This window comes from Heterocephalus glaber, unplaced genomic scaffold, assembly GCF_053883595.1.
Source record: "Heterocephalus glaber isolate CG9 unplaced genomic scaffold, H.glaber_assembly_v1.0 deba00001072, whole genome shotgun sequence".
Lineage (NCBI taxonomy): Eukaryota > Metazoa > Chordata > Mammalia > Rodentia > Bathyergidae > Heterocephalus > Heterocephalus glaber.
In genome coordinates this window covers 6,080,634-6,094,494 of record NW_028258189.1, presented here as the reverse complement: position 1 = coordinate 6,094,494, position 13,861 = coordinate 6,080,634, and the positions used below count along the sequence as shown (strand labels likewise).

Below are 13,861 nucleotides of genomic sequence, written 5' to 3'. Positions count from 1 at the left end.
AGGGGAATCGCTGGGTCGAATGGATCCTCCTTGGCAGCACGACAAAGTGGGGTGTGCAGGGCTCTCTCTAGCTGCTCTGGCGCTGAGCGGTTTTAGGCCGACACTGGTCATCAGCACGCCCCGGCTCCACCCCGGGAAGCAGAGGTAAAATCCTTGGTCCGCAGGAGCTCGTTTTCCAGCTGCCGGCAGAAGAATCAGATTCTGAGGTCGAATAACCTAGTGTCGTCTCCCCCGCAGATGGGCACCCGCGGCCAAAGCCTCCTTACCCGCAGCCCGAGAGCCCCGGCCACGGCGGAGGTAAGGATCCCAGTGTGCTGGGTGGGGCCTCGCTGCCTGTCACCCCCACCCTCGGGGAGGCTGAGGCAGGAGGACATCAAGTTCACGGGCGGCGTGGGGGGCTCCGTGAGACGCTCTGTCACGAAAAGCAATAAAAAGGGTCACGGGGCAGCTGAGGGTCAGGCTGGGGGTGAACGTGCAGAGCTGGGGAGGGGGAAGGTGGCAGGAGGAAGGAGGGGTGGAGGGAAGGATGGAATGGAGAGGAAGGAAGGAAAAGGAAGGAAAAGAAAGAAGTAAGGAAGGAAAGGAAGGGAAAGGGGAGGGAAGCAAAGAAATGAAAGGAAGAAAAAGAAACGAAAAGGAAGGAAAAAAGAAAATGAAAGCAAAGGAAAGGAAAGAAAGGAAGGAAGGAGGAAAAGAAAGGAAAGGAAAGAAGGAAGGAAAGAAGCAAAGAAAGGCCACGCTCTTCACAGGGACCCCAGCAGCACCAGGCTTCTGTTTGCCTACACGTGGCTCCACTTTATCCTTCTTCATGACAGAGTAGTGCTCCACGGTGCACAAATACCACACTCTCTTCATCCATTCATCTGTTGGTGGACTCAGCAACTGAGCCAGACCCTGACTCGAAATGAAAAACAAATCAACCTAAAACAGGGCCGGGGGTGTAGCTCAGTGCAAAGCCCCTGGATTTGATCCCCAGGACCGAAAAGCAACAGAACCAAACCCTTGTCTACGGAGTGTGGTTTCTTGTGTTCGCGGCTCTATTTCCCACCCCAGAGGCGGACAGAGAGAGGTACATGCTGCAGATGGATCACACACTTGCCAATGAATGCTATGCAGCACACAGAAATAGACATAAAAACGTCTGTTTCTGTAAAAGCAGGCTGGGAATTATAGCAGCAAAGCCTCGATCCGTCGGCCAAGCCGAGAAACTGAAAACGTGGCCAGGCAGCGAGTGCAGGGAGAAGGAAGCTAAGTCCAGAAGGCTCAGGCGGCTTCCTGGTGCCTCCTTCTGGCCTTAAGAGTTCAGAGCTCACTGCAGTCTTCCTCACGTTTACAAGCAAGTCACGTTAAGCCAGGCATGGTGGGGAGGCTGCTGTGGGGCCCATGAGTTCAGGGCATTGCCACAGAAGTTTGAAAAACCCTAGGCAGCAGGTATAGCACAGCATCCCAAGGAAACATGGCCTCATATCACAGGGATCCACGCACACCCGTGTATACAGCAGCACAACTCACCACAGCTGCGTCTTGGAAGCAGCCTCTGTGTCCATCAGCAGGTGAATGGACAAAGAAAGCGTAGTGTTTACCCAGTGGAGTACTACTCTGCCACGAAGAAGGATGAACTTGAGTCATCTGTAGGAAAATGGCTGCACCCCGAGACCATAATGTTAAGTGAAATAAATCAGGCGCACGAGCTTCAGTATCACATACTTTCTCTTATATGAGAGACCCAAAGTAGAAATAAAAAGCAAAATAAAAGATGATAGGAAGTAGGGAGACGGGTCTTCTGGAAATGAGAAGAGAAGACTAAAAGGGTTATGATGCGATGTGTATGTGTATCAACTCCCCGTGATGAATGTGTTGCGCATCACAAACGCACACTAAAATAAATTAAAAGAAGAAAATGAAGGAAAGATGTGCCCATCCTATGCTTGCCAGCCGCACTTTGTCAATAGTCCTGGAAATTTTAATTTCCCCAGAAGCTGTAATGTCACCCGCTGGATATCTGCCCTATTGATGTCAGGAATTGGTAGATTTGGGGGGGGTTGGTTTTGGGTGACGAGAACCAGGCAGATGGATTGAGCACATCAAAGTGAGAGTTTCTTTTCAGCTTTGTGGTTTGAGGCATTAATGCGAATTTTAGGTGTGTGATTTTGGGGGTCTACGGTAGGCTGGGAATTATAGGGCATCCCTAGGCGGCAGTGTCTCGTGTGTGTGTGTGTGTGTGCACGTGCACGTGTGTGTTTTCTTGTACAGCTGGCTCATTGCTGAATGATGTCATTCTCTTGCTGAAATCCTTGTTTTGTTCCCTGACAGGTATCTACCCACGGCTAAAGCCGCAGCCACGCCCGCAGCCGGAAAATAATAACCACGGAGGTCAGAGTCCTTTGCAGGAGGCTTTGCACAAAACCTCTCCTTTCATGCCTTGGGGTCCCCAACTTGGGGGTGACGCAGCTGTTGATTCTGAGGTGCACGGGGCAGTGGCCCTGATGGTTTCCAGGTCCTTGGGCCCCTGAATCCCAGCTGTCAGCTTGGGAGGGTTTGCAGGCTACTGGGCAGGTGACTGGCTCAGAGCGGTGCTGTCCACGTCTGTGGGTCGGTCCAGTAACGCTCCCGCCCAGGGTGCTGTTGGAGGTGGGTCTGGGTGAGGAGGGGAGGGGGTGCCTGTGGAAGGTCACGCTGAGCTTGCTTGCTCCGCCATGGCCTTCTGTCATGATGGCTCTGGCTTGCAGCCGGCTGTGTTGGTCACCTACGAGTCATTGTAGGCACCGGGACACAATACTCGGGAGCTACAATGCAAAGGAAGAGAGATGCATTTTTGGCTCACAGTTTCAGAGGGTTCAGTCCATGGTCGGCTGCTCCAAGGCAGGAACAAGATGGTGGACAGGCTTGGGGGAGGAAAGATGCTCACATCATGGTGGCCTGGAATGAGGGGAAGGGAGGGAGGGAGGGGGAGAGGAAGAGAAGAGACGAGAAGAGAAGAGAAGAGAAGGATCATGATTTTCATGGTCTCAGAGGATTCAGTCCATGGTTAGCTGCTCCAAGGTAGAAGCATCATGGCAGATGGGTATGGAGGAAGAGAGATGCTGACGTCAGGGTGGCCAGGAAGAAGAGAAAAAGGGAGAGAGGGGAGAGAGAGACAGAGAGAGAAAGAAGGCAGGAGAGAGGAGAGAGAGAGCCTCATGGTTTTCATAGTTGATAGGGTTCAGTCCATGGTCGGCTGCTCCAGTGGTCTCAGGGGGTTCAGTCCATGGTCAGCTGCTCCAGTGGTCTCAGAGGGTTCAGTCCATGGTCAGCTGCTCCAGTGGTCTCAGGGGGTTCAGTCTATGGTTGGCTGCTCCCATGGTCTCAGAGGGTTCAGTCCATGGTTGGCTGCTCCAAGGCAGGAGCATCATGGTGGACAGGAGTGGAGGAGGAAAGATGCTCACATCATGGTGACCAGGAAGCAGAGAGAGAAGGGAGGAGCTGGGACAAGAACTCACCCTTCCAGGTCACACTCCAGTGACCTCCTCCAGCCAGGCCCCACCTCCTACAGCTCATTCACCAGGAGCTCATCCATGATGGATCCACTGACGAGCACAGCGCCCCCTGAGCCGTCACCTTCTACACACAGGAGAATTTGGGGGGGGGACATCTAGGTCTAAGCCAGGTCCCAGCTGACCGTGGAGCAAAGCCCCTGAGCCAGGTGAAGCCCTTCTTCCTGTAAGTGGGCCGTGTTGGTGTCGCGTCTCAGCCGCAGCAAAGCTGACAAACGCAGCCTCCCAGCAGACCCCACCTCTCAGGGTTCCCCGCTGTCTGGCCGCACCCACCTTGTGGACCCGGCTTCCAATGCATGCACTCGGGGGGATCGCTCAGGAAAGGTGTGCAGATCCACGAAGAGAGAAGTCTTCATGAGCCCAGCTGCAGCAGCTGCCTCTGGTGATGGTTTTCTTGCAAGCAGAATCCCAGTATCGCGAGGTGGGCATCATAGGGTGAGAGACGCTGTGTATGCCCACGAGCGGAAACAAGAGTGTCAGGTCCAAAGGTCCTGGGGCAGCTCCTGGTGCTCTCAGCTTAAGGTATTGGGGCAAAAGTGTGAAAAAACTGCTAATGGGAGCCCATGGGCAGGAAAGGTGGAAAGTAGAACCATGCGATGGATGGATCTGCTCCTGAGATAGCCAAGGGCCCATTCATATGACGCCTGCAGGAGTCAATCCATCCACCGATGCAGTAAGTTGCAGAGCAACGCATCTCCAATTGCTTCTGAAAGTCCCCGCCTTTGAATCTCTCATCATGACGATCCCGGCACTCTGGGAGGCTGAGACAGGAGGTTTGCAAGTTCCAGCCCAGCCTGGGCAATTTAGCAACTTGGCAAGACCCTGTGTCAAGATAAATAAATATTAAAGCGCTGGGGATGGAGCTCAGTGCAAAGGCCCTGGGGTCAATCCCCAGTAAGGCACACTTGCAAAAAAGGGACCAATATGTGGGATGCTGTTGGGGCCATGAAGGACTCTTAAACGTGGTCCCCTGGACACCCCGGTTGTCACCTACTCCTGGCCCTGGGGTGTAGGCAGAGACAGGAAGGGGCATGATGATATTTTGGAGATCAAGGAGCAGAAATAAAAAGTAGTGGGAGTCAGGGAGCTTGGATCTGGGCTGGGGGCTCAGCTAGGGTCAGTGCCATGGTCAGCAGTGTCCTCAGGATGGACAATAGTCAGGGCAGGACAGGGAAACTGAGGAGGAAAGGATGGACAGGAGAAGTCAGCAAGGCTGGCACGTGCAAAGTCCCTGTGGTGCGTGGCATGGGAGAAGTGGCTGCGTGAAGGCCAGGCATTAGGGGGCTGAGAAGTCTTCACCCAGGAGGATGCAGGGCACGCTGTGTTGGTCCCAGGATGCAGGACACCCAGCCACCCCACCGGCCTCCCAGGACTCCAGGACTTTGGTCCCGCACGTCCCTGGGTGTCCAGGAAAGATGCAGCAGGCCACCGCCGCCGGGAGAGGCCAGGGTGCTGGAGAGGGCCGCTGGGGCAATGGCACGTCCTGTGCAAAGGGCCTGGGGCAGCAGCGCGTGCGTGGTATGTGCGCGGGGCAGGTGACCTTGCTGTGTGGTCTCCCCGCAGGACACTGGAACAACGAGGATGAAGGGTACCATCCGCCCCGGCCCAAGCCGCCTGCAGGTAGGTGGGGGCCAACCCAGGGCAGGACGGGGCCACGGGGGCCAGCGCGGGAGGGACACTGAGGCAGGAGAAGCCGGGGGCTCCGGATCCAGGAGTGCGTGCACGCAGCAGCTTCACACGCACACTTTGCCTGTGCATTTGTGCATGTGGGTCTCTAACGCGTGTGTACAGAGCACTGAGATGTCACGTGTGTCTTGTCATGTGCTGCACACGCCTTTCACACGCACACAGAGCCCGCCAACAAAGAGCGCGTGAACCCCAGCAGCTGTGATCTCTGCCCGGAAGCTGGGCACGGCTGGGCACCAAGGCGAGCCTGAATCTCACGATGCCCCGAGAAATGTGGCCCTGAGATACTGGTGCGAGTTTGTCTGCTCCCGAAAACTGCACACATGTTTTGGTGGACTCTGTACACCCCCCCCCACACAAGTATATATTGTACACGTGTGAATTTGTGTGTTTATGTATATATCTGCATAAAACAAGTACACACATACATATCTATCTACAGTACATGGCCTTATATATATGCACACATACATGGGTATTTACCTTTACATGTTTATTTGTATACCTTTTGTGTATATATATTTTTATAAAACATATTATATATCCTTCCATATGTACATGCAACCCTTTTATGTATACTCAAACAATCATACATATATACACCTTCACATTTTTATATGTATGTCTTTTTTGGTAACACACAGGTATATTCATATATTCTTAGCTATGTATGCACAAGCTCTATATATGTATACACATACATAATATACATTTTTGTATAGGTATATGGAAGCCTTTTATACATAAACACATGCATAGACATATACTCTGCATATTTATATGTATAATTTTTGTGTATATATAGTTGATTAAACACATACATATTTATACATATACATATATAATATATTTATACATATTTATCTGCATATAGGTATATACAAGCTTTTTATATATACACAAACAAGCAAAGATATATACATTTACATATTTATACATATAATTTTTATATGAATGTACTTTTTTGCCAAACATATATTTTCAGAAATGTATACACAAGCTTTATATATATATATACACACACGGATAGGTATAATCACTATATATATATATACATCTTTATAATACAAATATATATTTATGTGCCTTTGTACATGCCATTTATGTATACATACATAAGTGTATAGTTTTATATCTGTGAATGTATATTTTGTTACATATATCCTAATAAGCGCATATATATCTTTATATATACATGCCTTTTATATATATGTACACTTATATACATATACACCTTTTATGTGTGGATATGTACATTTTGCTATGTAGATATATACCTTTATAAAACAATATACATTATCATATCTTTATGTACGTGCATGCCTTTTATATATATATATGTGCACATATACATTTACTATACCATATATATACATGAATACATAGCATATACCTTTATATATATTTACCATTATATGAATATATGTATATCTTTATGAAACATTGTCTTATATATTTATTATGTAGTGAAGTCTGTATATTCTGTATGTATACATACATGTACGGCTTTGTATATGTATTTTATATGTGTATATAGGCCTTTATAAATATATAGATGCATATTATCCTGTATCTGCAGATATCTTTATATCCGTATATGCCTTATTTCCCTATACAGTTAAAAACATCTTTATCCATACATTTGTGTAGGTGTGTATAGACATACATCCAGCTCCATGTGTGTAGACATACCTACGCATATACATTTATACATGCACATATATGGATATATGTACCTTTACATATGTACGATGAAGACACATATAACTTTGCATCTAAATATATATTTAGGCTGTACATGTGCATACTTTTTCGTACTCTGTGTACTCATATGTTTATATGGTATATAAATGGCTTTGTTTGTTTTTTGAGACAGGGTCATTCTATGCATTTCAGGCTGGCCTTGAACCTACGATGAAACCCAGGCTGGCCTTGAACTCACAGCGATCCTCCTGCTTCAGTCTCCCAAATGCTGGGATCACAGGCATGCGCCACCACATCTGGCTATATAAATGGCTTCAGATATGCATGTGTACTTTTATTCATCTGAAGAGATATTTTTATATGTATGCATATATTTTCTGTGCACACATATGCATATCTCTTGTATGTATTCACGTACCTCTCTTTATATTTATTCTTATATTTGTATGGAAAAATATATTGCACCTGTATATGTATGCATATTTCTTTGTATGTGTTTATGTGCATATACAAGTTTCACATGTATAGGTGTATGGTTACAGCTTCCTACCTTTACATATATGTACACATTGACACTGAGACACTGTGTATTTTTTCGGCAAGGTTTACATGCAATAAAGAGCTTTGTCTTAGAGTATACCATAGCCATGACCGGGGAAGAATATAAAACACTACTTCTTAATAAAGAGTAACTAAAGCAAGGCACAGTTTTGCAGGCCTGCAACTCAGGCTCTGTTAGGAGGCTGACAGGAGGATCTCAAGTTTGACACCAGCTTGGGCAAAGGAGGGGCATGAGACCCCAGGCCCCCTCATATGCCTGCCCCACAAACGCACCTTGTCTGTCCCACAGGAGGAGGAGGAATAGGAGGAGGAGGAGGAGGAGGAGGAGGCGGAGGGACAGGAGGAGGCGGTGGCTATAACAGCTACGGGGGCACGCAAGGTATGTCCTCATGTGGGTGCCGGGAGGGTGTGGCAGGTGCAAGGGTGGATTCTGCAGCTCCCAGCTGCTCCTGCTCTGTGCTCTGGGACAGGGGGCTTTGGTGACGGGCCTGTGCTGGGGTCTGTGAGGAACTCGGGAGACTCTGCTTAGGAGGTCGGCAGCTGTGTCCAGGGGCTGGTGGGGGGAGAGGGAGAGAGACAGAGACAGAGAGAGAGACAGAGACAGAGACAGAGACAGAGAGAGACAGAGAGAAATTCAGTGGAAGAAAACAGAGCGAAGGACCAAGACGCCCATTGGGAAGAGACCAACCAACCACCTCCCTTCCTTGGTGTAGGGGAGCCCGATCACCTGCTGGAATGAAGAGGGGACATGCTTGGGGTTCTAGGGCTACCCCAGAGGGACAGGGAAGTCCTGTGGAGCCAAACTGGGTTCTCCATGATGAGCTTCTCCGTGATTTCACTCCTCCATCTCCTCCCCCGTCTCCTCCTCCATCTCCTCCTCCATCTCCTCCCCCGTCTCCTCCTCCATCTCCTCCTCCATCTTCTCCTCCTCCATCTCCTCCTCCATCTCCTCCTCCATCTCCTCCTCCTCCATCTCCTCCTCCATCTCCTCCCCCATCTCCCCCTCCTCCTCCTCCTCCTCCTCCTCCATCTCCTCCTCCATCTCCTCCTCCTCCATCTCCTCCTCCCTCCTCCTCCTCCTCCTCCTCCTCCATCTCCTCCTCCATCTCCTCCTCCTCCATCTCCTCCTCCATCTCCTCCTCCTCCATCTCCTCCTCCTCCATCTCCTCCTCCATCTCCTCCCCATCTCCTCCCCCATCTCCTCCTCCTCCTCCTCCTCCATCTCCTCCTCCTCCTCCTCCTCCTCCATCTCCTCCTCCATCTCCTCCTCCATCTCCTCCCCCATCTCCCCCTCCTCCTCCTCCATCTCCTCCTCCATCTCCTCCTCCTCCATCTCCTCCTCCTCCATCTCCTCCTCCTCCATCTCCTCCTCCATCTCCTCCCCATCTCCTCCCCCATCTCCTCCTCCTCCTCCTCCTCCATCTCCTCCTCCATCTCCTCCTCCTCCATCTCCTCCTCCATCTCCTCCTCCTCCATCTCCTCCTCCATCTCCTCCTCCTCCTCCTCCTCCATCTCCTCCTCCATCTCCTCCTCTTCCATCTCCTCCTCCATCTCCTCCTCCATCTCCCCCTCCTCCTCCTCCATCTCCTCCTCCTCCTCCTCCATCTCCTCCTCCATCTCCTCCTCCATCTCCTCCTCCTCCATCTCCTCCTCCTCCATCTCCTCCTCCATCTCCTCCTCCTCCATCTCCTCCTCCATCTCCTCCTCCTCCTCCTCCTCCATCTCCTCCTCCATCTCCTCCTCTTCCATCTCCTCCTCCATCTCCTCCTCCATCTCCCCCTCCTCCTCCTCCATCTCCTCCTCCTCCTCCTCCATCTCCTCCTGCATCTCCTCCTCCATCTCCTCCTCCTCCATCTCCTCCTCCATCTCCTCCTCCATCTCCTCCTCCATCTCCTCCTCCTCCTCCTCCATCTCCTCCTCCTCCTCCTCCTTCTTCTCCCCTCTCCTTCTCGTGGTCCCCATGAACCCAGAACCTCACCCCAGCTGAACGAGCTCCCTTCCCCTAGGCTTCACCCCTCCCTCAATTTTTCCCAAAGACCCCAGGAGAACCCAAACTCCTGTCACAATCTCCACTTCTGAATAAGAACACAGCACTGAAGATGCCACCGTTGGGGCAGAAACATTCCTAAGTGAACCCCTGTGCGATGCCCTCCCCTGATTTTTCTTCCCCTGCTCCCCTTCTTGGAAGTTTTGGTCCCCGCTGTGCACGTGGCCTCTCTCAGCGTAAGAGGACTCTGCGTGTGGGGTTTGTGGATCTTGCAAACCCTCTCTGGGGCTGGGGTCCCTGTCCAAGCCCACTCCATCAGCGGCCGGCATGGCTCTGCCCCGCAGGACGAAGGCAAAGCGAGGTGCCGGGGTGTCAGGTGTGAGTAACACGGATCTGTGGCTGTGTCCTTCACAGCCCCTGCCTGCGAGATGCACCGGCTCTGGGGCTGAGAGGGAGAATGTGATCCCGCTGCAGGGTCGGCCCTGGGCACCGGGAGCTGATGAGCTTTTGCGCCTGCCCTGCCCTTCCCCCTGAGAGCGAGCTACCAAAGGGGTGGGTGTAATACATTTCTCGAAGGCCGCGTGGAGCTGTGGCTCAGCCACCCAACCTCGGTCCGGCAAGGCTGCGTTTCACGGCCACAAAAGATGGGTCCATGGCTCAGTAGGGCATCAGATGGGGCCTGAGTGGAAACTGGGCCCCTGCAGAGGGAATCAGACGAGGATCTGGGGACGAGGACATCCTGCCTCAGCCTCCTGGATCCAAAGGCAGCATCCTCACGAGAGGCAGAGGAGGAGACGCGGGGGGTTGGAGGCAGAGCCTGGTGTGATGGGGCCGCAGCCCAGGGCCACCTGGAGCCCCGGAGGAGGCAGAGGCGGGAGGGTCTCATTCCAAAATTAGTGAATCATGGTGCTATAGCAGAATATCATAAACCAGAAAACTTAAACCTCGGACGCTTCCCATCCCGTCCCGGAGCTGCAGGCCTGAGGCCCAGCGTGGGCAGCACGGGCTCCTCTGGGGCCTCAGCCCTGGGCTCCCTGTGTCCTCACACACGCGTCCCTCTGTGTGTGTCCGCCTCCTCCATCCTCTGCTCAGGAGGACCCAGCCTGGTGGGGTTGGGGCCACCCTGGGGACTCAGTTTACCTTCAGGGCTCTTTAAGACCCCAGCTCCAAATGGCTGCAGCCTGAGGTACTGAGGTCAGAGAGTCAGTTAACAAACAGCCTCATCGTGAGGTCATGAGGGTCAGGGCTGCAGCAGGGGGATTTTCAGGGGCCTGTGCTCAGCTGGCAGCTGCCACCTGTGCTTGGAAAAAGCAGACGTTATCTCTCCACATTTAAAGACATTAAAATATAGTTGTGGTACATGGGGATGACCTTCAGTTTGGGCCCCTCCACGTGTAAACGATCTCTGCATTCATCAGCTCGCTTCGAAATCAGCAGCAGGTGTTTCACATTCTGTTGTTTTCAACTCCTCTCGGGATGCGATAAAGAAACACAGAGGGCCGGGATTTAGCTCAGTGGTTCCACCGCCTGCCTCTCAAGCTCAAGGTCCCGAGTTCGATTCCTGCTCTCAAAAAAAACAGAGAGAGAGAAAGAAAGATGCACAGAGAAGTGTCTGTTTCTTGCCTGTTTGGGGGCTGTCTCCTGACTCCCAAGGGAACGGACCTGCTCCTCTCGGGGTGCGCTTGGCCCTCGACAGCCACCTCACCGCCCCTCTGCCTGGCTGGGTCCCTGAGCCGTGTGCGTCTGTGACGTCTCTCAGCTCTGCTCATGGCTCATGGCCTCCTCTGTACCCCGCAGGTGGACAGGGCTACAGGCCCAAGCCTCGCTATGGGAATGGTTACGGTAAAGGGGGTCTCGCGGGCCGGGGAGGAAGTGCGCACACCTTCTGCACAAAACTAACCGGGGCTGGGCCGGGACAGCAGCACTGGGGCCTGCACCTGGCACGGGGCATCTAACCTCCACCAGCACCTGCACCTTGGCCGGCGTTCTCCGCATGCCTGCTGCAGCCTCCGGGCGGGTGTTTTGCATTCTGTGAGCCCTTCGTGTCCAGAGAGAACCGAGACCCGCTGCTGTGTTAGTGTGTGTCATGCACATGTGTGCACGTATGTGTGCACATCCCCGCACCTGGGTGTTGTGTGTGTGTGGATACACACATTGCATGCACATGTGGAGTTCAGAGCAGCTTTGCGCATAGAGATTATGTGTGTGTTTTTCAAGTATGCAAGTGCGTGCACACATGTTCCTGCGTGTGCTCTTCAATTACATGTGTATATGGCACAATCATGCCTCTCCATGCTCATACATAGGTGTGTGTGTGTCCTCTGCACATAGAGGTTTTGCTGTGTGCACATGGATGCTGCTGTATGCATGGAGTGCGTGATTTTATGTGCATGTCTACATGTATTTGCATATGTAGATGTGTGTGGCAAGACGTGTCTGTCTGTCCCTCTGTGTGCATATGTATGCATTGCACCATGTGTGCACACATGTGTTGCACCATGGGCCTTGTGTACATGGGGCACTTGTGTGATATGTGCACTTGAATGCTGCATTCGTGCCTGCACAAATGCACTAGGCACATGCACATGCATGTTTTGTATGTCTGCATATTGCATTTGTACAGGTGTATATTGCACAGGGGAGTGTGTGCCTGCCTGTGTGTGAACATGTGAGTGTACTGTGCTGTTTTCTGGTATCCATCTCTTACATTGTTACTTGCATGTACTGCATTGTACTGCATTGCATGTTGCATTGGCATGAGCACACATCTGTGCACATGCCTGTGTGCATGTTATGTGTGTGCTTTCATGTTGCACTTGTTTATGTGTGGGTGTGCAGGCTAGAGCTGGGTGTGTGCCTACACTTGTGTGGAGATGTGCCTGAATCATTCAGTGTGCATGTGTGTTGCCTGTTACATACATGTCATGTGCATTTGAAGGTTACATTTGTGTGTGAGCATGTGTCTGGCTATGTGTGTGTGCATGTGTTAGGTGTGTGCTTCCATGTTGCATTTATGTGTGGTGGGTCACATTGCACAGGGGTGTGTGTGCGCGCATGTGTATGGACATGTGTGTGCCTCACACTAGTGTTCGTGTGTGCCCACAGGTGAGCACGTGTGCGTTGACATTTGTGTCCCATGCACACCGTGTGTGCATGTGCTGTCTGCCCCTTTGCACACATCTGAGCACGTGTCCCTCCTGACCCTGAAATTGAAGCTGCCTCTTCCTGTCACGGCCCCAGCGCACTAACCCCCGATGTGGCCTGCCGGTTCCCAGCCGCCTTCCGCATGCAGCCTTTGGCGCCCGCTTCTCCCAGTGGAAAGCAGTTCTGTCAGAGCCCAGCTGCTGGGCATTGTGCCCCCTGCCGCGCCCTCCCTCGAGGAGCTGAGGGTTTGACTCACAAAGGTGTCCTCTGTCCCTTGCAGGTGGAGGGGAGACGTCAACGTACAACAGCCCACAAGGTGAGGTGCCTCCGCTGCCCGCTCGGGCTGGCCCGGCCTGGAGGTGCTCAGGGAGGGCGAATCCCCTGTCCGGGAGCTGTGATGGTTCTTGCCTCTGACCAGGTCCAGTTGGAAGCTCAGGAAAGACTCTTTCGTGTCTCGACTCCCTAACCCGTCTAGGGAGGCCGCTTCCTCCGTAGCAGTTCCGCCGTGCTGGCCAGTCCACGTCATCTAGGGTGGAGCTGGGAAGTGTCCTACGCACCCACTGTGCTATTTTACACCTGGGGCTTTAGCAACCCTGAGAACCATCTGCAAAGGCAGATTCAGCAGAACAACAAACAAGGGGTCCCGTGGTTTGGCTATGCAAACCAGGCATTAAGCTGCTTGTAAAAGTTCACCTCCACGCCAAGGCATCTTGTTTGGATTTTTGGGGGGTTTTTTGAGACAGGATCTCTCTATGGAGCCCAGGCTGGCCTTCAACTCGAGGCGATCCTCCTGCCTCAGCCTCCTGAGTGCTGGGATCACAGGTGTGCGCCTCCACCCCCATCTGGACTTGTATTTTTTAATGGTTGTGCTTGCCCCGGAGCGTGCCTGGGGTTCTGTAACACAAGCACTTCTCCTGCATTTCTTTTCTGGCCTTCCCACCCTGCCCTGCCTTTCTTGACTCCCACAGGCAACACCATAGCCAGGATCGTATCCCCCATCGTGTCTGTGGTGGTAGTGGCGCTGCTGGGAGCCAGCGTGAGCTTCTTCAAGTCCAACCGGAGGGCAAACTGCCTGCGGGCTGGCGGTGAGTTCCACGGTGTCTCCCCCACTGGGTGGAGGGTGGGTGGTTTCAACAAGCAAACAAACACCTTTCTGCTCTTTCACTAGCAGTGCTGCTCCTGCCAGGTCCAATGTAGGGACTTTTGCGTAATGAAATGACTTTAAATTGGGATTCTGTTTTGAGAC

The 13,861-nt window shown here is 52.1% G+C and overlaps 1 protein-coding gene across 3 annotated transcripts in view; it reads left to right on the top strand.

The window, feature by feature from the left end:
* Xg (Xg glycoprotein (Xg blood group)) overlaps positions 1 to 13,861 on the top strand; it is a 41,971-nt gene that overhangs the window by 22,654 nt on the left and 5,456 nt on the right. The window contains exons 4-10 of one of the 3 annotated variants that reach the window (XM_013066474.3): positions 238 to 297; positions 2,314 to 2,373; positions 5,097 to 5,153; positions 7,774 to 7,863; positions 11,269 to 11,313; positions 12,896 to 12,931; positions 13,584 to 13,700. In XM_013066474.3, coding sequence (XP_012921928.2) covers positions 238 to 297; positions 2,314 to 2,373; positions 5,097 to 5,153; positions 7,774 to 7,863; positions 11,269 to 11,313; positions 12,896 to 12,931; positions 13,584 to 13,700 — 465 coding nt within the window. Of the gene's footprint in view, positions 1 to 237; positions 298 to 2,313; positions 2,374 to 5,096; positions 5,154 to 7,095; positions 7,497 to 7,773; positions 7,864 to 11,268; positions 11,314 to 12,895; positions 12,932 to 13,583; positions 13,701 to 13,861 lie in introns of those variants that run through there. The other 2 variants (XM_013066475.3, XM_087209952.1) reach the window with 2 other exon arrangements.